The 26,912-nt window shown below is 44.6% G+C and overlaps 1 protein-coding gene across 1 annotated transcript; it reads left to right on the top strand.

Moving 5' to 3' along the window:
* The first annotated feature begins 16,347 nt into the window (after positions 1 to 16,347).
* LOC145352776 (acyl-coenzyme A thioesterase 1-like) lies at positions 16,348 to 26,437 on the top strand. Its single transcript, XM_080203083.1, has 3 exons — positions 16,348 to 16,958; positions 21,986 to 22,188; positions 25,336 to 26,437. The coding sequence occupies exons 1-3, from the start codon at positions 16,397 to 16,399 to the stop codon at positions 25,924 to 25,926; spliced, it is 1,356 nt and encodes a 451-aa protein (XP_080059209.1). The 5' UTR covers positions 16,348 to 16,396; the 3' UTR covers positions 25,927 to 26,437.
* The last annotated feature ends 475 nt before the right edge of the window (positions 26,438 to 26,912 follow it).

Genomic DNA, 26,912 nt, shown 5'->3' with positions numbered 1-26,912 from the left:
AGAAAGTAGGAAATTGCACTAAAGCATTGTTAAAAGAGTTAGAAAGAAGGTTTAGAAGCATAGAATGAGAGTAAAAGATAGAAGGCATGCTGGGCACAGCTTGCAAGAAGTCACCTTGCTCCGGCACCATCTGCATAGTGAGGCTGGGTTGTTAAATATATTCAAGGTTGAGATAGATTTTTAAAAAGGGCAGCACGGTGGCACAATGGTTAGCACTGCTGCCTCACAGCACCAGGGACCTGGGTTCAATTCTGGCTTTGTGTGACGTCTGAATGGAGTTTGCACATTCTCCCCATTTCTACATGGGTTTCCTCCAGGTGCTCCGGTTTCCTCCAACGGCCCAAAGATGTACAGGTTAGGTGGATTAGTCATGCTAAATTGGTCCTTTGTGTCCAAAGACAACTCAGTTTCCGTGGATTGACCATGCTAAATTGCCCCTCAGTGCATAGAAAAGATTTACCAGGATGTTGCCTGGTATGGAGGACATTAGCTATGAGGAGAGGTTGGAAAAACTTAGTTTGTTCTCACTGGAGTGATGGAGGTTGAGGGGAGACTTGGTAGAAGTCTACAAGATTATGAAAGGCATGGGCAGAGTGGATAGTTGGAAGCTTTTTCCCAGGGATCAATTACTAGGGGGCTTAGATTTAAGGTGCAAGGGGCAAGGTTTAAAGGAGATAAGAACATAAGAACATAAGAAATAGGAGCAGGAGTAGGCCATCTAGCCCTTCGAGCCTGCCCCGCCATTCAATAAGATCATGGCTGATCTGTCGCGGCTCAGTTCCACCTTCCCGCCCTCTCCCCATAACCCTTAATCCCCTCTCTTATCAAAAACCCATCAACCCGCGTCTTAAAAATATTTAGCGAGGCAGCCTCCACCACTTCAACGGGCAGAGAATTCCAGAGATTCACCACCCTTTGAGTGAAGAAGTTCCTCCTCAACTCCGTTCTAAACCGCCCCCCCTTTATCTTGAGTCTGTGCCCCCTAGTCCTACTGTCCTTTCTGAGCGGGAAGAGTCTCTCCACCTCTATCCTATCCATCCCATTCATCATCTTATACGTCTCAATGAGATCTCCCCTCATTCTTCTAAACTCTAACGAGTACAAGCCTAGATGTACGAGGCAGATTTTTTACACAGAAAGTAGTGGGTGCCTGGAATTCATTGCTGGGGGAGGTAGTGGAAGCAGATACGGTAGTGTGTTTTAAGGGGCGTCTTGACAAGTACATGAATAGGATGGGAATAGAGGGATATGGTCCCCGGAAGGGTAGGGGGTTTTAAATAAGTCAGACAGCATGGTTGGTGCAGGCTTGGAGGGTCGAAGAGTCCTATGCTGTAATTTTCTTTGTTCTTTGTTCTTTGTCCAAAGATGTCTAGGTTTTGGTAGATTGGCCATGCTACATTGCCCCTTAGTCTCCAGAGATATGCAATTTAGGTGGATTGGTCATGCTAAATTGTTCCTTAGTGTACAAAGATGTATAGGTTAGGTGGATTGGCCATGCTAAATTACCTCTTAGTGTTCAAAGATGCACAGGTTAGGTGGATTGACCATGTTAAATTGCCCCTTGTGCCCAAAGACATGTAGGTTTCAGTGGATTGGCTATGTTAAGTTGCTCCTTAGTGTCTAAAGATGTGTAAGTTAGGTGGATGGACCATGCTAAATTGTCCCTTAGTGTCCAAAGATCTGCAGGTTAGCTGGATTCGCCATGGTAAATGAGTGAGGTTATGGGGATAGGGCAGGGGAGAGGGTCTGGGTAAGATGCTTTGTCGGAAAGTTGGTGCTGACTCAATGGGCTGAATGGCCTCCTTTTGCTCTGTAGGAATTCCAAAACATTCTAGAACATATTTCTGCCTGACATTGCTCTCCTGGGCCTGGGAACTCCAGGACAATGAAATCCGACTATCAATAGGAACGTTAGGGAAGCTGGCTCCAACCTCTTAAATTTCCATTAAGCCTTGCAGGCTCTCTGACCTATCACATAATTTGACACTAATCTGAGGTGGAGAAGACATCAGCAAATGTAATTGTCCATTGTGGTCTTGCTTTCTGTTCCACTCGATGGCAATTAACTTCCACCTAATGATTAAACACAGATAGATTTACAATATCATAAGGTTTATGACTTCTAGCACAATCCGGCTGTAATCTCCAAACATCCTCCATAAGTTCTATTGTGCAGGTACACTGGTACTTGAAATCAGCTACCGATAATGATAAGCCAGCCATGTTTCCCCTGCAATTGGAAGCCTGCACTCAGGATCCACCTACCCGCTGCACACCTCCTTCTCCTGACCTAGTGTTCTTTTGACACATATTGGTTGGTAGAAACAAAACAGATGGGGCCAATTTTCCTTCGCCCATGCACTTGATCCACAGAATGTACCAGAAACTATGTCCATTTCTTGTTATGGATCAATGTTGTCTGCTGAGGCTGCCTGTTGAGCTGTTTGAAGCAAGAATAGGTTCAGGAGAGGATGTTGACCATGGGCGCATACCAGGCTCTTCATCAAACTACTCAACTCTAAACCATTGAATCTGTAATGACTTTAATCAGGCAATCAAGGGGGGCCTGTTAGAGTATGAACTCTCTGATTAAGGGCCAAATTCTTAAGCCAATCAGGGAGCCTATTGCTTGGTATTTAACCAGGCATTTTAGTTCCTCTAGGACCCCTAAGGTAGGCTACTAACTGAAAACACTCTGTATGCAGCTGCCAAACTTGTGAATAAAGGGGTTTTGGTGAAGGGATGTCTGTCTCTGAGGACTAGGGTGGCACAATGGTTATCACTGCTGCCTCATGGTGCCAGGGACTTGGGTTTAATCTTGGCTTGGGTCACTGATTTGATTTATTATTGTCACATGTATTAACATACAGTGAAAAGTATTGTTTCATACATGCTATACAGATAAAGCATACTGTTCATGGAGAAGGAAATGAGAGAGTGCAGAATGTAATGTTACATTCATAGCTAGGGTGTAGAGAAAGATCAACTTAATGCAAGGTAAGTCCATTCAAAAGTCTGACAGCAGCAGGGAAGAAGCTGATCTTGTCATTTGGTATGTGACCTCAGACTCTTGTGTCTTTTTCCCAACAGAAGAAGAAGGAAGAGACAATGTCCAGGGTGCATGGGGTCCTTATTTATGCTGGCTGCTTTGCTGAGTTAGCATGGGACTCCTAGGGCAGGCTGCTAACTGAAAGCATTCTGTATGCTGTTGTCAGACTTGTAAATTAAGGGGTTTTGGACTAGGGCAGCACGGTAACACAATGGTTAGCGCTGCTGCCTCACAGCACCAGGGATTTGGGTTCAATTCCCGGTTTGGGTCACTGTCTGCATGTTCTCCCCATGTCTGCATGGATTTCCTCCGGGTGTTCCGGTTTCTTCCCACAGTCCCAAAGATGTGCTGGTTAGGTGCACCGGCCATGCTAAATTCTCCCTCAGTGTACCTGAACTGGTGCGACTGGGGGATTAACACTGCAATGAAGTTGCCATGAAAATGTAAGCCTACTTGTGACACTAATCAATAAACTTAAACTTATTACAGAATCCCTAAAGTGCAGATGGAAGCCATTCAATCCATCTAGTCTGCACTGACTCTCTGGAAAAGCTTCTTAACCAGGCCCTTTATGAACCCTTAGCTGCTCATTTGCCGTCAGTGCCTGTGGTTGCTTTGGGCCATCTCTGATACCAATTGTCTGTCCCCGATTTGGGAGCCGTCAGGATTTGGAGAACAGCAGTCGGAAGCCAGCTACACCCACCTCAAGGGATGTCAGAGAATCCAGCTAGAAGAAGCTACTCCAAATGGTTTTATCCAGCGTGGAAGAATGATTATGCTTGGCCGCGTATCAGATGGGTCAGTGAGTTTCCTGTGCTAGGGCAGCCATTATACTGGGCAAAACTACCCTGAAGTCACGTTGAGGAGTCTTGTTTGCAATGAGTGGTGACGGTTCATTATCAACAGATTCAAGAGCGCAATTATTCTTTAATCTGTCACAGTCTGAGATTGTGACCATATTCTGGTACTCCAGAACTGGCCCTGCGTGCAATTTTTCTCTCTCTGTAAGGTATTATCATAGAATCCCTACAATACAGAAGGAGGCCATTCAGCCCATTGAGTCTATACTGACCACAAACCCACCCATGCCCTATTCCCATAACCCCATACATTTACCTTGCTAATCCCCCTGACACTACAGTCAATTTAGCACCAATCATCCTAACCTGCACATCTTTCGGACTGTGGGAGGGAACCTGAGCACCTGGAGGAAACCCTTGCAGATACGGGGAGAATGTGCAAACTCCACACAAACAGTGATCTGAGGAATTGAACCTGGGTCCCTGGTGCTGTGAGGCAGCAGTGCTAACCACTATGCCACCCTGCCAAATATATTTACAATGTCGAAAAAGATCACTCGATCCATGCTATTTTTCAAAGTTTTCATAGTTCTTTTAAAGTTTATTAATTAGTGTCACAAGTAGATTTACATTAACACTGCAATGAAGTTACTGTGAAAATCCCCGAGCCACCACACTCCGGCGTTTGTTCGGGTACGCTGAGGGAGAATTTAGCACGGCCAATTCACCTAACCAACATGTCCTTTGGACTGTAAGGGGGAACTGGAGCATACAGAGGAAACCCGAGCACCCGAAGGAAACCCACGTAGATATGGATGTGATCGGTGCAACTTGTGGGCCGAAGGGCCTGTTTGAGCTGTAGTGTTCTATGTTCTATATGGGAGAACATGCAGACTCCACACAGTGACCCAAGCCACGAATTGAAGCGGGGTCCTTGGCGCTGTGAGACAGCAGTGCTCACCACTGTGCCATTGTTTTTGCGCTCTACCTTAGTCTCCTTCCACCCAGCTTTATATAACCTAATCAACATATCCTTCTCCACCTTTTACTATCATTTGTTTATCTAGCTTGGAAAGTGCCTATGCTATTTGTCACAAGTGGTTCCTCTGGTTGCGAGTTCCAAATTCTATGTACTCTGAGCAGAACAATTTCTCCTGGATTCCCATTCCGGGGTGCCAGCAATCAGGGGATTGGGGGTGGGTGGTTCGGAAGGCCAGTGATGGTGGTTGCAATAGCTCATGAGGAGAGATTGGGTAGACTGGGACTCTCCTCATTGGGATTCAGAAGAATGAGGGGAGATTTTATAGAAATATGTAAGGTTATGAAGGGAAAACATAAGATAGAAGCATTGTACATTGGGAAGACCATGCAGACGTTATGACAACGGATGAGTGAATGAACATCGCTCGACATTCACCGGCAAGACTGTTTGTCAAGACTGTTCCCTTCCTGTTGGCGAACACTTCAGTGGTTACAAGCATTCGGTCTCTGATCTTCGGATAAGCATTCTCCAAGGCGGCCTTCATGACACACGACAGCGCAGAGTCGCTGAGCAGAGACTGATAGCCAAGTTCCGCACACATGAGGACGGCCTCAACCGGGATCTTGGGTTCATGTTGCACTATCTGTAACCCCCACAACTTGCCTGGGCTTGTAAAATCTCACTTATTGTCCCGTCTGGAGACAATACGCATCTCTTTAACCTGTGCTTAATGCTATCTCCATTCACATTGTCTGCATCTTCAAGACTTGAATAGCAGGTTAACTGTAAAGACTCGCATTCTAATCAGTATTCTGTAAACTGTGTGTGACTTTTTTTGCCCTTCTCTGATCAGAGCTCCCCACTTACCTGACGAAGGAATGCCGTTTCCGAAAGCTTGTGAGATTACTATCAAATAAACTGGTTGGACTCTAACCTGGTCTTGTGAGACTTCTTACTGTATTTACCCCAGTCCAACGCTGGCATCTCCACATCATTTACTTCTCCACCAGTTCCTTTTATCTTCAGAGAACTAAAGCTCCTCATGTGAGCCCTTTTGAGTCAAGGCTGTCAAACGCAAAGCCATGAATCACTAACTGCTCCCCGCTCCGTACCTCCAAGAGCATATTTGAACCATTGTGAGGGGCAGAAACTGAAACTCCGACTCGTTTTCAACTGTCATAAGATTGAGTAAGGGACTTCTTTAAGAGTTGAGTTTAAAGTTTATTTATTAGGGGGTCACAAGGAAACTTGCATTAACACTACAATGAAGTTACAGTATACCTGAACAGGCACTGGAATTTTCACATTAACTTCATTGCAGTGTTAACGTAAACCTATTTGTGGCCCCTAATAAACTTTACTTCTGCTCTTCCTTACTGTGAAAGTCCCTTACTTGCCACATTGCAGCACCTGTTCGGGTACACTGAGGGAGAATTTAGCACGGCCAATGCACCCTAACCAACATGTCTTTCGGACTGTGGGAGGAAACCCCAGAGCACCCAGAGGAAATCCCAGGGGAGAACGTGCAGACTCCGCACAGACAATAACCCAAACTGGGAATTGAACTAAGGTAAAAGGGTATATCGTGTTAAATGTAATGGCTTTTGTTATAAGTTTAAAGTTTACTTATTGGCAGTCAGCTTACATTGATACTGCAATGAAGTTACTGTGAAAATCCCCTAATCACCATGTTCTGGCACTTGTTCGGATACACTGAGGGAGAATTTAGTATGGCCAACATAGCTAACCAGCATGTCTTTCAGCCTGTAATGACTTTAACAAAACCCACAATGTGAGCCACTTAGAATACGAGCTCCCTGATTAAGGCTGTCTAATCAGGGAACCCTGCAGATGAGCATAGTGTGGAGTGTCAGGGTTACTGCCACTCAGGGGTTATCCTCTGTATGAGGAAGTACCTGTCTGAATGTTGCTAAATTTGCAAATATATAAATCCAAATTTGGTGAAAGGACACGGACCTCAGGGGAGTTATCGCAAACCCTGTAATGTCCCAAAAATGTAGTAAACACTTCTGGACTTTGTTTCTTGCATAAAAAGTTCAAGCAGTGCTATAGGAGGAAAACAGAGCAGACACTGGGAGAACGTGCAGACTCCACACAGAGAGTGACTCAAGTCAGGAATCGAACCCGGACCCCTGGTGCTGTGAGGCAGCAGTGCTAACCACTGTGCCACTGTGCCAGCCTGTTAGCGGGAGGGTATGATTTGAAAGAAAAGTTATTGGTAGCTGTCTTCAAATATGTGTATTTGAGTAAGTAATGTTGATTTATGCAGCATTGCTTGAACTTCTTATGCAAGAAACAAAGTCCAGAAGTGTTTACTACATTTTTGGAACATTACAGGGTTTGTGATAACTCCCCTGAGGTCAGTGTCCCTTTGCCAAGGAGGAGGAGGAGGAGCTGGTTAGTCCAGTTGGCTCGGTGGATAGCATGTGGTTCAAAGTAATGTCAACCTTGTAGGTTCAATTCTTGTTCTCGCTGAGGCAGGCTTGGAATTTGCCTCCTTGCCCTATTCCCAAGTGTAGTAAGCAATGGAAAACCACCACTGACAAAAACTGCCAAGAAAACAGCACAGGGTGAAACATTATCAGATAACATGCCTTTGGACAAAGCACACATACCATACCCTACCTTCCAGGGCTGTTACAAGACTCTGCAACCAAATGCTGCCACTGTGTTTTGGATTACTAAATCGCATGCCCACGTGAGAGTTTAATGTCTGGGGCCAGTTAAATATTTACTCTCAGGCTGAAGTTCATGTTCTGTATTGGCAAATTTGTTTAAGATGAGTTGACGTCTTGTAAAGAGAGTCAAAGCAAAATACAGCAGATGCTGGAAACATGAAATAAGAACAGAAAACATAAGAACATAAGAACATAAGAAATAGGAGCAGGAGTAGGCCATCTAGCCCCTCGAGCCTGCCCCGCCATTCAATAAGATCATGGCTGATCTGTCGTGGCTCAGTTCCACATTCCCGCCCTCTCCCCATAACCCTTAATCCCCTCGCTTATCAAAAACCCATCAACTCCCGTCTTAAAAATATTTAGCGAGGCAGCCTCCACCACCTCAACGGGCAGAGAATTCCAGAGATTCACCACCCTTTGAGTGAAGAAGTTCCTCCTCAACTCCGTTCTAAACCGCCCCCCCTTTATCTTGAGGCTGTGCCCCCTAGTCCTACTGTCCTTTCTGAGTGGGAAGAGTCTCTCCACCTCTATCCTATCCATCCCATTCATCATCTTATATGTCTCAATGAGATCTCCCCTCATTCTTCTAAACTCTAACGCGTACAAGCCTAGTTTATTCAGCCTCTCCTCATAGCTCAACCCCCTCAACTCCGGTATCAGCCTAGTAAACCTCCTCTGCACTCCCTCCAAGGCCAAAATATCCTTGTGTAAGTGCGGCGACCAAAACTGCACACAGTACTCCAGCTGCGGCCTCACCAATGCCCTATACAGTCGCAGCAAGACCTCCCTACTTTTATATTCAATCCCCCTCACTATGAAGGCCAGCATCCCATTAGCCTTCCTGACCACCTGCTGCACCTGCAGGCTGGGTTTTTGCGACTCATGCACAAGGACCCCGAGGTCCCTCTGCACCGTCGCCTGCTGCAGTTTTTCGCCACGTAAGTAATAGTGTGTAAGTAATAGAAAGTGTGGGAAATACTCAGCACATCTGTCACAATCTATAGAGGGTGAAACAAAGTTAACGGGGACAATCTTACCAAAACAATTCTAAGTCTTGAATGAGTTTTAGATGCTTTTTTTTTTAGTGAGGCCACAAATTAAATCTTACTCTACTAAATGTAAAAATTGATGCACAATCTGATTCCCACCAGTAGAGGGAGTGGACAGAGTCTATTCTCTCCAGAAAGCCAGCTTCTCACACTAGAGAGTGCTATCGTGCATGTACCAATCTCTTTCTCTCTGTTCTATACTACAGAACAGCGAGAGATCTGTCAGGCACCCTACCGAGATTGTTAAGGCAAGTAAGCCCAGAACGATTCCGTCTCCTGCTCACCAATAATACGTAAATTCGACTGTAAATATTGAAGTCAGCTTGATGCCCTTCCTGAGAATGAGACTGATCACACTGACAATCCAGTGCTGGTAACATTGCGAGAGGTGAGAAACTGGGCGCAAACCTGATTTTTTTGCCTCTCATGCAACCTTAATGCTCGTCACACCGGTCGATAGGCGGAGCGAGCCAGTAAGATCACCCCCAAAGTTTCAGGTCAGCGAGCTTTCATCACAGGTGCTGATGTGGGATCACTGACCCAAAAGATTAACTCTGCTTCACTCTCCACTAATGCTGCCATATAAAGGAGTTTTTATTTATACAGCTCCTTAGCTGGCCTCGCAATGTCCTAGTGTGCTTTTTAGCCAATTAAGTGCTTTTCAAAGCACGGTTGCTAGTGTCAAGTGGAAGGCCCAGCAGCCAGTGTGCGCACAGCAAGACCCCACAAGCGGCAATGTGAGAACAACCAAATCATTTATTTTAGAGAGGTTGTTTAAGGGATAGATGATGCCCAAGACATTGGACAGGATTCCCGTCCTTCTCTTAATTAGTGTCACAGTCTTTTGTGAACCTTCTGCCTCCCCACACCGCCATCACCCTCCCCCGAAAGAAGGCGATGGTTCCTTGATCGGGGAAGAAGCTGTTCTTGAGTCGGTTGGTGGCCTCAGACTTTTGTATCTTTCTCCCAACAGAAGAAGGTGGAAGAGACTATGTCTGGGATGCATGGGATCCTTAATTATGCTGGCTGCTTTTCCAAGGCAGTGGCAAGTGTAGACAGAGTTAGTGGAAGGGAGATTGGTTTGAATGTTGGATTGGGCTACATTCACGACCTTTTGTAGTTTCTTGCAGTCTTTGACAGAGCAGGAGCCATACCAAGCTGCGATACAACCAGAAATAATGCCTTCTATGGTGCATCTGTAAAGCTTGGTGAGGGTCATAGGTTCTTTGGTCTCATGCCCCACCCAAAATATAGTAATGGAAAGAAGGCAGGAGAAAGTGGTTTGAAAGTGAGGGGAAGGGGGCGAGAATGCAAAGGTGGGAGGCATCAGAACTGGAGGGAGAAGTTGGTGGGGGAGAATGGGAGTGGGCTGGAAGAGAGGGAGCAATAGAGAATAAAGGGAGACAGGAAAGGAGTGTTGTGCGAAAGAATTTCAACTAACAGAGGTAGAGGACCAATGGATTGTCAGGCGAGGGTGCTTTCCAGCGAAATGCACAGAAACATAACAGTGAAAGAGTTTGATTTGAACTGATTTATTATTGTCACATGTATTAGTATACAGTGAAAAGTATTGTTTCTTGCATGCTATGCAGACAAAGCATACCATTCATAGAGAAGGAAAGGAGAGAGTGCAGAATGCAGCGTTACAGTCATAGCTAGGGTGTAGAGAAGGATCAACTTAACATGAGATAGGTCCAGTCAAAAGTCTGACAGCAGCAGGGAAGAAGCTGTTCTTGAGTCCGTTGGTACGAGATCTCAGACGTTTGTATCTTTTTCCCAACGGAAGAAGGTGGAAGAGAGAATGTCCAGGATGCATGGGGTCTTTAATTATGCTGGCTGCTTTTCCGAGGCAGCGGGAAGTCTAGACAGAGTCAATGGATGGGAGGCTGGTTTGCGTGATGGACTGGGCTACATTCACAACATTCAGGACTAGAGGGCACAGCCTCAAGATAAGGGGGGGGGGGCAGTTTAGAACAGAGTTGAGGAGGAATTTCTTCACTCAAAGGGTGGTGAATCTCTGGAATTCTCTGCCCGTTGAAGTGGTGGGGGCTACCTCGCTAAATATATTTAAGACACGGGTAGATAGGTTTTTGGTAGGCAAGGGGATTAAGGGTTATGGGGAGAAAGCGGGAAAGTGGAACTGAGCCACTTCAGATCATGATGTGGAGATGCCGGCATTGGACTGGGGTAAACACAGTAAAAAGTCTGACAACAGCAGGTTTTAGTCCAATCGATTTATTTGATAGTAAACTCACAAGACAATACACATCTGTTTAACCTGTGATCAGTGCTCCTTCCACACACATTGTCGGCCACTTTAGGACTTGAACAGCAGGTTAGGTGTAAAGATTCGCATTCTAATCAGTAATCTCTAAACTGTCTGTGCTTTATATGCTCTGTCTGAGGCCAGAACTCTCCATTCACCTGACAAAGAGGGAGTCCCCTTGAAAGCTTGTGAGTTTACTATCAAATAAATCGGTTGGACTAAAACCTGGTGTTGTCAGGCTTTTTACTGTGTTTACCCCACTTCAGATCAGCCATGATCTTATTGAATGGCGGGGCAGGCTCGAAGGGCTAGATGGCCTACTCCTGCTCCTATTTCTTATGTTCTTATGTTCTTATTATTTTGTAGTTCCTTGCGGTCTTGGGCAGAGCAGGAGCCATTCCAAGTTGTGAAACAACCAGAAAGAATACTTTCTATGGTGCATCTGTAAAAGTTTGGTGCATCTGTAAGTCTGTTCAAGGAGAATTGGTGTGGGTGAGAGTATCCCTTGAGGGACCTATGTGGCCACTGGGGCAAATGGGGTTGGGTTGAGTGGGTCACAACTAGGATTTTGGACAGGCTCGTCGCTGGGTAAAGCTGGCAGTCAGGGGGTTCAGTAACAGAGTAGGATCACAATCTCACCACCTGAGATGATACTTGGTCATGTTCTGAGTGAATTCTGCCCAGGAATACTATGTCCAATTCTGGTTACCACCTACCGGAAGGATGTGAAGACTTTGGAAAGGGTACAGAAAAGGTTTACCAGGACGTTGCCTGGTGTGGACAGTTCTGAGGAGAGATTGAATAAACTGGGATCGTTCCCCCCTGGAAAGATGGAGATTGAGGGGCAACCTGATAGAAGTTTATAAAATTATGAGAGGTATAGGTAGGCGGAACAGTTGGAAGCTTTCTCCCAGGGCAAGGGGGCACAAGTTCAAGGTAAGGGGGGAAAGGTTCAGTGGAGATGTGCAGGGGAAGTGTTTTACACAAAGGGCGGTGCGGGTCTGAATGCACTGCCAAATGAAGTGCTTAAGGCAGACACGTTAGCGACATTTAAGATTTACCTGGATAGACACATGAACAGGTGGAGTTTAGAGGGATACTGGCAGTTGGTCTAGATAGGACAATGTGATTGGTGCAGGCTTGGAGGGCCGAAGGGTCTGTTCCTGTGCTGTACTGTTCTTTGTTCTTTGAAGTCCTGTACAAGCAGTGGGAGCTTGTACCAAACAATTGAAACAATTTACTATTGGAAAACAACAGAGCACAGAGTATTAGGAAAATTTGATGTTCAAGGATTAAAACTCCACAATTGTATTTGGTAAAATAGGCAGAAAAAATAATATTCTTTGAGGTATAGGGTCCACTCACATGGTAGGTGATGAAAATCTGTCTTCAGAAGGTTCGCTAAAAAATAAGGAATTTGTTTAACTTTTCCATTGCATAAAGTTAATTTAAAATGTGGTTTAATTTCCAATATTGTGGTTGTGGAAATTATGTCAAAGTCATCCATTAATGGTGTTTGTTGTGGGGTAAATTGAGATGGTTCTGTCTTCAACTACAGACAATACAAAACGAGGCAGATATCCCTGCAAAACGACGTAACATTTGTTTAACAAAAACACAACAAACAGCTGTTGGGAGATCACCAAAAGAGTTAAGTAGTTCTGGAATAGAGCAACAGAATTGAACCCAATTTTTATAATCAAAAACAGATCAATTATAGTTTTTCTTATCAATTAGTCCTGCCTTACATTAATTTAAAATCAATTACATTTACAATTACACACATCAATAATAATCTTTGACATTCACTGCAGTCAAATGCATTCTAGCATCCAGTATAGTGGTAACTTATTTGTCCATTTAATCCGGACGCTAACTCCCATCTTGACCAAAGTCACTTCCTGACTATCTGGTTACCCTAGACATTTGCTACAAGAGTCAGAATGAATGTTCCCACCAGATTGTTGCAAACCTGCATGAACACATGGTCCTGTGTCCAGGCACATTCTTATTTTGAGTCTAGACAATGAATTGAGCCTATTCATAATGTTGCAACATCTGTTCCCTCATTGGAAACTTTCTGATAAGAATTTCACTAATCATGGGTTCCCAGGCCTTTGGCTCTGAACTCTTCCCCTTTACCATCATCCCTACTTTCAGATGAAGAGAGCAATGATTCATACAATACTTAAAATATCAATATATATTTTAAAATCATAATGATTTGTTGAATTTTCTTACTGTGTTCACATATATGTAAACTATTTGCCTCATTAGCTCATTAATTTAGTTTCAAGGATCATTTAACTCTTTGCTGGTAGTCTTGTCAACATCTAAATGTATTTTGTTATGTTCCTCATTAACTAATTAGAAACTTCCCACTTCAGTGCTGATTTTCTATTAGGCAATGACCAGGCAGGATATAAAGTGTTACCCTCTCCAATATTGTCAGTCAAATCCGGTGATTTTGTTCATAGAAGCGTAGAATCCCTACAAATGCAGGAGGTCATTCAGCCCATCGAGTCTGTACCAACTCTATGACAGAGTATCTTACCCAGGCCCTATTCCCTGCAACCCCACACATATCCCACGGCTAATCAATCTAACTACGCATCTTGGGACGCTAAGGGACGATTTAGCATGACCAATCCACTTAAACTGCACATTTTTGGACTGCGAGAGGAAACTGGAGCACATAGAATCATAGAATCCTACAGTGCAGAAGGAGGCCATTCGGCCCATCGAGTCTGCACCGACCACAATCCTACCTAGGCCCTATCCCCATAACCCCATGCATTTACCCTAGCTATTCCCCCTGACACTAAGGGGCAATTTAGCACGACCAATCCACCTAACCCCCACATCTTTGGACTGTGGGAGGAAAACCAGACTGCCTGGAGGAAACCCATGCAGAGACAGGGAGAATGTGCAAACTCCACACAATGACCTAAGCACAGAATTGAACCCGGGTCCCTGGTGCTGTGAGGCAGCAGTGCTAACCACTGTGCCACTTGGTACTCAGGCAAACTGAACTTTGAATCCTAAATGTCACAAGATTAGGTGTGACTTATTAAACATTATGATGTTGCAAAGACACAATGGTTAATGATGAAATGTGACAAAAGTGGGAAGAATATTACTTATACAGCATGTGGTAAGCTAGTTATCCATGTGTTTTAAATGTAATATTTCGATGGTGTTGTAATTAAAAATATACAAGAGAAAACAAATGACCATCACCTGACTGAATGGTGGAGCAGGCTCAACTTCTGTCCCTAATTCCTTTGTTCCTGTGTAAATAATGTATAAAAATCTATGACTGTCCATGACTATCTGTAACTCTGTTGTGAAAGTTACTGCTCCTACGAAAAAAGAGTCAGAATCTCAGACCGATGATGCTAAAGGGATGGGACATCAAACTGACAACAAAGAATTAATAGCAGCCACAGACCTTTGAAGTATTCCAATTAAACCTCCAGACTGAATCTAACCAACAGGTATCGGAACAGCAGTATTCCAAGCGAATGATGGAACAAAAGAGTGTAATGCCTTGAAACAGTGTGTCTCAGATACAATCAATATATGAAGGTACGTATGATGGTCAGGTCAAAGTCCAACAAGTTTATTTGGAATATCGAGCTTTTGGAGCCATGCTCTGAAAGCTCACGATTCCAAACAAACCTGTTGGACTTTAACATGGTGTTGTGTGACTTCTCACTGTGCCCACCCCAGCCCAATGTCTGCATTTCCACACTCTGAAGTATTAATTTTAATTAATACTTCAGAGTGTGGAAATGCAGACGTTGAGAGACTTCTTACAATACTGCAGAATGACAAAGCTTTAGTACTTCTGAGAAAATAATTGGACAAAGCTAACGCTGGGTGGAAAATTGAAAAACAACAGAAGTTTAAAAGAATTAATTGACTAACTGAAAGGGATTTTTTTTTGTCTGTCCACCAACATAACCTTAAAGAGAGTCTTAAAGCAGATAACCGGGAATTCACAAAGCAAAAGATGGAGCTGCCTGTCCAGAACGAGGCACTGTTAAAACTTCTCCTGGGAAAAAACACTGGAAGTCTAACTATTGGAACTACTTAAAGATACAAGTAATCCCGCATTGAAACAGGAGAAGGATGAATCAGATGTATGGCTGGTGGAAACTATGAGGTTCGATTCTCTGTGAGTTGGTTCTCAGTGAAGAATAACGATCAGGTGAGATTCTCTCTGAGTTGGTTTTGAGCGAAGATCAGATTAGATTTTCCGTGATTTGGTTCTGGGTGAGGAGCAAAGATCAGGATGGATTCTCTGTGTTGGTTGAAGATTAGGGTGGGTTCTCTGTGTTGGTTGAAGATTAGGGTGGGTTCTCTGTGTTGGTTGAAGATTAGAGTGGGTTCTCTGTGTTGGGTGAAGGTCAGGGTGGGTTCTCTGTGTTGGGTAAGGAGTCATGATGTGGGGATGCTGGCATTGGACTGGGTTAAACACTGTAAGAAGTCTCACAACACCAAGTTTATTTGGAAATAAACGCCACTAGCTTTTGGAGTGCTGCTCCTTCGTCAGGTGAGTGGGGAGTTCTGATCACAAACAGTGCATATAAAGGCACACACAGTTTACAGAATACTAGTTAGAATGCGAGTCTTTACAGCTAATCAAGTCTTAAAGGTGCAGACAATGTGACTCGAGATAGCATTAAGCATAGGTTAAAGAGATGCATATTGTCTCCAGACAGGACAGTAAGTGAGATATTGCAAGCCCAGGCAAGTCATGAACTTTAATCTAAGTTTAGCTTTAAGACTTTAACCTGCTGTTGTGAGACTTCTTATTGGGTGAGGAGGGCAGGATGTAGAGATGCCAGCGTTGGACTGGGGTAAACACAGTAAGAAGTCTCACAACACCAGGTTAGAGTCCAACCAGTTTATTTGATAGTAATCTTACAAGCTTTTGGAAACAGTGTTCCTTCGTCAGGTGTGTGGAAGAACCTTGAAGATCTGGGTAGGTTCTCTGTGTTGGGTGAAGATTAGAGTGGGTTCTCTGTGTTCGGTGAAGATTAGAGTGGGTTCTCTGTGTTGGATGAAGATCTGGGTGGGTTCTCAGTGTTCGGTGAAGATTAGAATGGGTTCTCTGTGTGGGATGAAGATCTGGGTGAGTTCTCTGTGTTGGGTGAAGATTAGAATGGGTTCTCTGTGTTGGATGAAGATCTGGGTGGGTTCCCTGTGTTGGGTGAGGAGTCATGATGTGGAGATGCCAGCGTTGGACTGGGGTAAACACAGTAAGAAGTCTCACAACACCAGGTTAGAATCCAACCAGTGTATTTGATAGTAATCTTACAAGCTTGCAAGAAGCTTCCATACACCTGACGAAGGAACACCGTTTCCGAAAGCTTGTGAGATTACTACCAAATAAACTGGTTGGACTCTAACCTGGCGTTGTGGGACTTCTTGCCGAGGAGGGCAGGGCAGAGCTGCATTCTCTGGGGGCGGTCGCTAGGTGCCGCTGCAGGCTGGTTCCAGGGGGCATGCGCAGTGGGTAAGGGAGCGGTGAGGAGTGGCTGCCATGTTGATGAGGAGTTCGCTGCGGGCGGTTTCGGCGCTGAGCGGGGTCGGCTACCTTGCGAGCCCGGATGTCTTGTTAGTTCACCGAGCCACGATGGCGGTGAGCGTCCGGGTCCAGCCCGGCCCCGACTCCCTGTTCGACGAGCCGCTGCGGATGCGGGTGAGCGGCCTCTCGCCGCTGCAGCCGGTCACCATGAAGGCCTGGCTCCGCGACGAGAAGGGTCAGCTCTTCCAGTCGGCGGCCCTGTACCGGGCGGACGGCGAGGGCGAGCTGGACCCGGCTCTCTCCCCCTCCCTGGGGGGACACTACACCGGCATCCAGCCCATGGGGCTCCTCTGGTCACTCAGCCCCCAGACCCCCTTCACTCGCCTGGTCAAGCGGGACGTGGCCTCTTCCCCCTTCTCCGTCCACATCCAGGTGTTTGATGGACATTGCAGCCTGGAGCAGCTCACTCACCAGCCTTTGGCCACCGCCACCAACCAACGCTGGTTCATGAAGAAGGGGGTTAGCAGGATCCCAGTCAGGGAGGGCAGGGTCCGAGGCACCCTCTTCATCCCACCAGGTAATCGATTCATTATTAAGTGACTAGGGCGGCACAGTGGTTAGCACTACCGTCTCACAGCGCCGGTGACCTGGCTTTGATTCCCCGCTTGGGTCGCTGTGCAGAGTCTGCACCTCCTACCTGTGTCTGCGTGGGTTTCCTCCGGGGGCTCCGGTTTCCTCTCACAGTCCAAAAGACGTGCTGGTGAGGTGGATCGGCTGTGCCAAATTCTCCCTCGGTGTACCCGAACAGGCACCGGAGTGTAAAGACTAGGGGATTTTTACAGTAACTTCATTGCAGTGTTAATGTAAGCCTTCTTGTGACTAACTAATAAATAAACTTTACTGTCCACAGAGTACATAAGAGAGAAGGAATATACTTTGCAGTTACTGATAAGGTGGAGGGTTGAGCAGCATAGTGATTAGCACTGCTGCCTCATAGTTCTATGGACCTGAGTTCGATTCCCGGCTTGGGTCACTGTGTGTGCGGAGTTTGATATTCACCAAGCCAGCGTGTGTTTCGGACAGTGGGAGGAAACCAGAGCACCCAGAGGAAACCCGTACAGATGTCGGGAGGACATGCAAACTCTGCACAGTCACCCAAGCCAGGAATCAAACCCTGGCACTGTGAGGCAGCAGTGCCAGCCACCATGCTGCCAGTGGGTTGGGTTTGGGATACAATGAAAAGTATTGTTTATTGTGTGCTATGCAGACAAACCATACCGTTCATAGAGCACGTAAGGGAGAAGGAAAGGATGAGGTGCAGAATGTAGTGTAACAGTCATAGAATATTTTATTTATCGTCACGTACTAGGATATAGTGAAAAGTATTATTTCTTCCATGCTATACAGACAAAACATACTGTTCATAGAGTACATAGGAGAGAAGGAAAGGAGAGGGTGCAAAATATAGTGTTACAGTCGTAGCAATAGAACATAAGAAATAGGAGCAGAAATAGGCTATCTAGCCCTTTGAGCCTGCCCCGCCATTCAATAAGATCATGGCTGATCTGAAGTGGATGAGTTCCACTTTCCCGCTTTCTCCCCATAACCCTTAATTCCCTTATCTATCAGAAATCTATAGTGTATAGTGTAGAGAAAGATCTTTAATATAAGGTAGAGCCATTCAAAAGTCTAATGGCAGCAGGGAAGAAGTTGTTCTTGATTTGGTTGGTACGTCAGAATTTTGTATCTTCTTCCTGATGGCTGAAGGTGAAAGGGAATATGTCCAGGGTGCATGCAGTCCTTGATATGCTGGCTGCTTTTCCGAGGCAGTGGGATGCGTAGAATACTATCTGAGACTTTGAAAGAGTTAGAGTACTGTTTTAAAAGAACTAGAGGGATAGCTCGCAAGAAGCCGTCACACTCTGGCACCATCATGAATTTGCACTCTATGCAAACAAAGCATATAGGTAAGCCTGTTAGGTAGGGCTATCATCGGCGTAACTTGTGGGCCGAAGGGCCTGTTTGTGCTATAGTTTTTCTATGTTCTAAGCATACCGTTCTTAAGAGTACATAGGGGAGAAGGAAAGGACAGGGTGCAGACTATAGTGTTGCAGTTACCAGTAGGGTGATGAGAGAGCAAGGAGGTAAGGCAGCAGATGCTATGGCTGGTCTTCTTGGCAATACATTTGTTTGCATCAGTTTGTTTTTTGTGTATTTGTGTTTGCTTTTGTTCAGAACGGTACATCAGATTATTACACAGATTATTGACATTACGTTTTTGGTATTGATTGTTCTGTTTGTTACTACAGGTGAGGGATTTCCTAAGCGCGACTTCCAATTTAGTGTGTAGTGACAAATTAATGGAGTTTAGTGCTTCAACCTGTGTTCATATGGTGATTATAACATTGTGTGGCTGGTCGAACCTACATCATCCCCTGGAAATGTGAGGTCTGTGGAGAGAAACAGAAGTGGAGATGCTGGCATTGGACTGGGGTAAACACTGTGAGAGGTCTAACAACACAGGTTAAGTCACTCGTGATGTCAGCCAGGATCTTGGGTTCATGAAACACTATTTGTAACCCCTGTGACTTGCCTGAACTTGCAAAATCTCACTTACTGTCCTGTCTGGAGACAATACACATCTTTTTAATCTATGCTTAATGCTATCTCTACTCACAGTGTCTGCACCTTTATGACATGATTAGCTGTAAAGACTCATGTTACACTCAGTTTACAGAATACTGATTAGATGTCTCTATATGCCCTTCTTGTGATCAGAACTCTCTGCACAGCTGACGAAGGAGCAGGGGCCGAAAAGCTAATGGAATTTGCTACCAAATAAACCTGTTGGGCTTTTTTAAAAAAGCTGTTGGACTTTAACCTGGTATTCTGAGACTTCTTACTGCGTCTCTCCACAGATGCAGCCTGAACTGATAAATTTCCAGTACATTCTGTTTTTACCCTGCTGATCCCCCTGACACTGAGGGGCAATTTAACATGGCCAATCCACCTAACCTGCATGTCTTTTGGACTGTGGAAGGAAACCGGGGCCCCTGGAGGAAATCGACGCAGACACAGGGAGAAGGTGCAGACTCCGCACGGTCACCCAAGGCTGGAATTGAACCCAGGTCCCTGGTGCTGTGAGGCAGCAGTGTTAACCATTGTGCTGCTGTGCCACCCACATATAAAGCAGTTATTCTTGTGTCACCTTTGGTTCTTTTGTCAGTAATCTTATACCTGCGTCCTCTAGTCCTCAACCGCTTCACCAGTGGAATTATTTTCCTTTTATCTACTTTTATTCACTTGTTGACTTGCTGCAGATGTTTCTGTCCATAATACGGTCCTTGTAGAGACAAAGTACCACCCTCATAGTGAGGACATCATTGACTGCGTTTAGTTCTGGGGAAGAACAAGACAGTAACCTATGATCCAATGAATATTCATTTTTAAACAAAATTGTATGCTGAGCTATTTGTTTGAGAAAGCCCATCTGACTGTGTCAATCTTCTTTACACTTCATTCAGTAAGGCTTCATCAGTTGGAATGCTGTCTTCCTCCTTATCAAATCTGTGTAATTCTCAAGGTCTGCCCCTCCACGTCAAACATACGTTTCATCTGTCAGTACTATGGCTTTGTTCAACCTGTTAGCACTATCTTGAAAAACAAGTTTGCCACACAGTATTTTGGAGTTCACCAAAGTTTTAGCAGGAACCAGTGATTTCCTGTCAAATTGTCCTCAAACTGAAGTCTGAACAGTACAGGTAGTGTCCTTTAGACTAAGGGAAGCCAAATCACCAGATCAGCTCAAACCTGGAGAGGGTGCAGAGGAGATTCATGAAGTTGATTCCGGAGTTGAGAGGTTGACTTATGAGGAGGCACTGAGTGCACTGGGGCTATACACATTGGAATTCAGAAGAATGAGGGGAGGTCTTATAGAAACATGTAAGATTATGAAGGGAATAGATAAGATAGAAGAAGTGAAGTTGTTTCCACTTGTGGGTGAAACTAGAATTAAGGGGCATGGTCTCAAAACAAGGGGGAGTAGATTTAGGACTGAGTTGGAGAGGAACTTCTTCAGCCAAAGGGTTGTGAATCTGTGGAATCCCCTGCCCAGTGAAACAGTTGAGGCTACTCCATTGAATGTTTTTAAGACAAGGATAGATAAATTTTTGAACAGTAAAGGAATTAAGGGCTATGGTGAGCAGGTGGGGTAAGTGGAGCTGAGTCCACAAAAAGATCAGCCATGATCTTATTGAATGACGGAGCAGGCTCAAGGAGCCAGATGGCCTACTCCTGCTCCTAGTTCTTATGTCCTTAACCTGTGCAGTCATTGCTACATCCAGTCATAAATGGTGATTATAGATAAATAAGGCAGGAGGCTCCACGAACATTTTAATTTTATGGGGAGCCAAACATTCTAGTACAAAATACAAGATGCCTTTGCATCCATCTTTACTGTTCTATTGCAACTCCTAACGAGCAACCCATTTTACAGCTACTATAAAGTTAAATTCATCAGGAATTCTGTTGTCTGAATTCTAAGTTACACTAAGAATTCACCCATTATCGTAGAATCCTTGCACTGCAGAAGGATGTCATTCAGCCCATCGACTCTGCACTGACTCTCCAACAGAGCATCTTACCCGGGCCTATCCCCATTACCATGTACATTTATCCCGCTAATGCCCTGTAACATACACATCATTGAACACCAAGAGGCAGTTTGGTATGAATGATTCATTTTCTATAATTTTGAGTTTAGTTAAAGATACATTCTCACATATCCATGGGTGTATTATCCATATTCTCACTGACTTCAGCAATTCATGGCCCCCGAATGCCATATATTTTCCCCTTACATTCAAATCCCTTCACTGCCTTTCCCCTCCTTGTCTTTGTAGATTCCTCAGCTTCTCCATTGAGAACTCTGCATTCCTCCAAATCTAAGCTCTTGTTCCAAACCCCACTTCCTTTGCCTGCCAGTCATGCCTTCAACGATCTAGGCTCAAGTTCACTCCCTGAACCTTGTCAATTCTCCTTTGAAGACACTCCTTAAAACCCCTGACCAAGCTTTTAGACATGTCTTAACAGATCCTCCTTTGACTCAGTGTCAAGTTTTATCTTGTTAGCCTTCTGTGAAGTGCTACTGAATGTTGAAGCTGCTATAAAAATGCAAGTTATACTTTATGGGAGTCACACAGTGGTTAGCATCGCTGCCTCACAGCGCCAGGGACCTGGGTTCAATTCTCAGCTTGGGTCAATGTCTATGTGGAATCTGCACATTCTCCCCAAGTCCGCATGGGTTTCCTCCCACAGTCCAAAGATGTGCGGGTTAGTTTGATTGGCCATGCTAAATTGCCCATTAGTGTCAGGGGGAATAACTGGGGTTAATATGTGAGGTTACAGGGATAGGTCCTGGGTGGGATTGTGGTTGATGCAAACTCGATTGGCCAAATGGCTGCTTTCTGCACTGTAGGATTCTGATTTTGTTCTTCCTGGGCTTCAAATAATAAAGTTTTTAGAAGTATTCAATTGGTCAACCAATAGTCCTATCTCTGTGGCGCTTTGCAGTACAGAATGAATTTGAATGTTTGAATTTTACAGGCAATGGGCCATTTCCTGGGATCGTTGACCTATATGGGTCAGGCGGTGTGTTAATGGAACAGCGAGCTAGTCTCTTGGCAAACCATGGATTTCTGACTTTGGCTTTAGGATATTTTGGGTTTGATGACCTTCCAAGTAATTTTATGGATCTTGATCTGGAATATTTTGAAGAAGCTGTGAACTTCTTGAGACAGCATCCAAAGGTAAGGTGCTTAACGAATACAATAGAATCTATGAGAAATTGAGGGAAAGGTCAACTAGTCCATAAGGCAAGTCCCATTCACACACCATTTCATACCCCATGCCCCCCGCCCCCCAAACAGTCAAACGATCTCATGGGAGAGGCATATAAGAAAAACAGCTTCAGCTAATTCCCAGAGCGTCCTTTCAGATCCCTGAAGGCAATTCAACAAAGCGCAGTCGTTGATATGGATGCAGTTTAAGAATTGGGCCAGAAACTCCAAGATACTTTGTGAAGCTGGCCAAGACCCTAAGTTTTACCTTTGATTTCGGCATGGGTGAGCCCAAGGTGTTTAATTTCAGTATGATTCAAATAACACACCAGGAAGTTTTAAGTTTTTATCAAACAAAGTTTACTCAAGAACACCGTACATGAATGGGTTCAGTTCCAGCCTTGGGTCACTGTGTGGAGTTTGTGTATTTTCCCATTGTGTTTCTGGGTTTCTTCCCACGCTCCAAAGATGTGCGGATTAGGTTGATTGGCCACGCTAAATTGCTTGTTAGTGTTAGGGGATTTGTAGGGTAGATAAGTACAATTATGGGGATGGGGCCTGAGTGGGATTGTGGTCAGTGCAGGTTTGATGACCCGATCAGCCTCCTGCACAATAGGATTGAATGATTCATAACAGCTCGCTATCCGTGTTGTTCCAAATTACAATCATAGAATCCCTTCGGTGCAGGAGGAGACAGTTTAGCCCATCTACACCAACTTTCCGACAGAGCATAGCCCTGTAACCCTACATATTTATCCTGCTAATTCCCCTAATCTATGCATCTTGGAACACTCAGTGACAATTTAACATGGACTATCAACCTAATTTGCATATCTTTGGATTGTGGGATGAAACCCACACAGACGTGGGGAAAATGTGAAAAATCCATCCATCACCTTGGTGCTGTGAGGCAGTAGTGCTAACCACTGTGCCACCATGCCACCTATCCTACGGACATATACCCTCCTTCAGACTTAGCACAAAAAGCAAGCATTCTCATGTGATGCTGGATCTACAACTTGTAACAGTTGCTGTGAATTGGTCCTTTGAATGTTGGATTAAATCTCTGAGGATCCCCAGTCTTGGAATTCTCCTGAAAGTCTCAGGAGGGAGAAGAGAGTCTCTGCCTTCTTCCACCAGCTTCTGGCAATAAATAAAATAAAACTAAAACTGGACTTCTCTGTGAAGCAGAGCTGTCCCTAGCCACATGTCAACATAGAACATTACAGCGCAGAACAGGCCCTTCGGCCCACGATGTTGCGCCGACCAGTTTTTTAAAAAAAAACACTGACCCACTAATCTAAACCAATCCCTTTTCATCCATAAACCTATCCATAGATCTCTTAAACGCCCCCAAACTAGGCGCATTTACAACCGCAGCAGGCAGGGCATTCCAATCCCTCACCACCCTCTGGGTAAAGAACCTACCCCTGACATCCGTCCTATAACTACCACCCCTTAATTTAAAGCCATGCCCCCTCGTGCTAGCATTCTCCATCCGAGGAAAAAGGCTATCACTATCCACCCTATCTAAACCTCTAATCATCTTATATGTTTCAATAAGATCCCCTCTTAGCCTCCTTCTTTCCAGCGAAAACAACCCCAAATCCCTCAGTCTCTCCTCATATGACCTCCCCTCCATACCAGGCAACATCCTGGTAAACCTCCTCTGCACCCTCTCCAAAGCCTCAACGTCCTTCCTGTAATGTGGGGACCAGAACTGCACACAGTACTCCAAGTGCGGCCGCACCAGAGTTGTGTACAGTTGCAACATGACGCTGCGACTCCTAAATTCAGTCCCCCTACCAATAAACGCCAAGACACCGTATGCCTTCTTAACTACCTTATCTACTTGATTCCCAACCTTCAGGGATCTATGTACACATACACCTAGATCCCTCTGCTCCTCCACACTATTCAAAGTCCTCCCGTTAGACCTATACTGAACACATCTGTTACTCCTACCGAAATGAATTACCTCACACTTCTCCACATTAAACTCCATCCGCCACCTTGCGGCCCAGCTCTGCAACCTGTCTAAATCACCCTGCAAACTATGACACCCTTCCTCACAATCTACCACACCACCGACTTTGGTGTCATCAGCAAACTTACTAATCCACCCAACTATACCCTCATCCAGATCATTAATAAAAATTACAAACAGCAGTGGCCCCAAAACAGATCCCTGAGGCACACCGCTTGTAACCGAACTCCATGACGAATATTCACCATCAACCACCACCCTCTGTCTCCTATCTGCCAGCCATTTCCTGATCCAAGTACCTAGATTACCCCCAATCCCATACATCTGCATTTTCTGCAGAAGCCCACCATGGTGAACCTTATCAAACGCCTTACTAAAATCCATATATACCACGTCAACTGCCTTACCCCTATCCACCTCTTTGGTCACTTTCTCAAAGAACTCAATAAGGTTAGTAAGGCACGACCTACCTGCTACAAAACCATGCTGACTGTCTCTAATCAATTCATTACTCTCCAGATAACTATAAATCCTATCCCTAATAATTCTTTCTAAAACCTTGCCCACAACAGAAGTAAGACTCACCGGTCTATAATTCCCGGGGAAGTCTCTGTTCCCCTTCTTAAACAATGGGACAACATTCGCTGTCCTCCAATCTTCCGGTACTATACCAGAGACCAACGATGACCTGAAGATCAGAGCCAGAGGCTCTGCAATCACCTCTCTAGAAACTGTCAATCATCCCAGTCAAGTTCCAGTAGTCCCAGGGGTCACATTGGAACCACAGAACACTGCAGAGGGTCATCCAGACTGGAAACTTTGGCTCTCTTCTCTCTCCACAGATGCTGTTAGTCCTGCTGAGGTTTTCCAGCATTTACTGTTTTTAATTTCAGAATCTAGCATCTGGATCAGATGTTCAAATTCATCACAGCAATGGATTAAAGCAGAGTTTTATGCTGGACTTTGGAAATAGTTGAGTAGGAACAGGATTAATTTGTTCCGCTGAAGGCCTGTTCTGTTATTTTTGAAAGAAATTAGATGCGACTAAACAGTTACTTTTGCTTTATTTGTTTGAGGCGCATACAGTGCAGTTGTTGAATTGTTACCTTTTTGTGTACTCATTTTTGAAGGTTCTAGGTCCTGGAGTTGGTGCAATAGGAGTATCAAAGGGAGGAGACCTAGTTTTATCGATGGCCACATTTGTACCCCACGTGATAGCAGCAGTTAGTATCGGAGGATGCAATGCAAACACGTTAGGTAACCTGCACTACAAAAATATAACTCTTCCTGGCCTGAGCACATCCTTAGACGGTATTAAATTTATCAATTCCAATTTGGCTGATATCTCTGAGGTGATGAATAACCCAATGGATGGAGCTAACAAAGACAGCGTTATCCCAATAGAAAAGGCTGAGGGGCATTTTCTGTTTGTGGTCGGAGAGGATGACAAGAATTGGAAAAGTCCACTCTATGCTCAGCAGGCTATCGAGAAACTGAAAGAAAACGGCAAAGAGAACTACGAACTTATCACTTACCCTGAGGCGGGACATCTGCTGGAGCCGCCCTACTTTCCATTCTGCTGTGCCTCTTTTCATCAACTTGTGGGCCTGTCAGTAGTATGGGGAGGGGAAATGAAGTCTCACGCATTAGCCCAGCTGGACCTTTGGCCAAAGATGCAGACGTTTCTGCGAAAGCATCTCGAACATCACAGCAAGTTGTGAAAATGTTCTGTGTTCCCAACACTTGGGGATAAGTTGCATTATTTCGGAATTAATTTACTTAATCCAAATTAATTTGTCATAATACGAGGTTTTCTTACATTGTAGTTTATCCTCTTCCAAAGCTGTTATAATTTTTAACCTGTATTATTACTAAAATGCAATTAATTGACATTGCTGTACAATATCTCAATAGGCAGAAATGTATTTTTGAATTTGCTACAAAGGGACAAGGTTTAAGGTGCTGAGGAGTAGATACAGAGGGGATGTCAGGGTTAAGTTTTTCACTCAGAGGGTGGTGGGTGAGTGGAATTGGCTGCCGTCAGTTGTGGTGAAAGCAAATTCGATAGGGTCTTTCAAGAGACTTCTGGATGAGTAGATGGAACTTAATAGAATTGAGGGTTATAGGTAAGCCTCATAGGTAGGGATATGATCGATGCAACTTGTGGGCTGAATGGCCTGTTTGTGCTGCAGTTTTCCTATGTTCTATGAATTAAATGTGACATTTTCTGTTTGAATGTCTTCATTTTTCATTTGCTCCAGGATCAGCTGATATTCTGTGTTGCTACTTGAGATTTTGGAGCTAAAGATTTGAGATTGGCAAAGCTTTGTCTTGCTTTAAAATGAATGAAAAGAAAATCACAAGCTAGGGAACACAAACATAAAGCCTCCGCTATAGACCTGAAAAATGCACTGTATAAGGATCACAATACCAGTACATAGATTACTGCAATGGACAGAGGGGAGGGGGGCTTAATTTAAACTGCACTATTGTCTCCTCTCACAATCTGTCCATAAGCAGAAAGGTATTCTGATTTGTTTCCCTCTCTATCGGGGTGGGCGTATTTCCCAGTCCTTCAAATTTTTGTGTGATCCGATTTTCTAATAATAACTCCACAACAAAGTCGAGATGGGATGAACTCAGAGGCTTAGTTTACTTGTACCTGCTCAAACTGCAGACATCACAATGTTGCTTCCATGCTCAGAGT

The sequence above is a fragment of the Carcharhinus amblyrhynchos genome, chromosome 14 (assembly GCF_965287045.1).
Source record: "Carcharhinus amblyrhynchos chromosome 14, sCarAmb.v2.hapA, whole genome shotgun sequence".
Lineage (NCBI taxonomy): Eukaryota > Metazoa > Chordata > Chondrichthyes > Carcharhiniformes > Carcharhinidae > Carcharhinus > Carcharhinus amblyrhynchos.
This window is presented reverse-complemented; position numbering and strand designations above follow the sequence as displayed.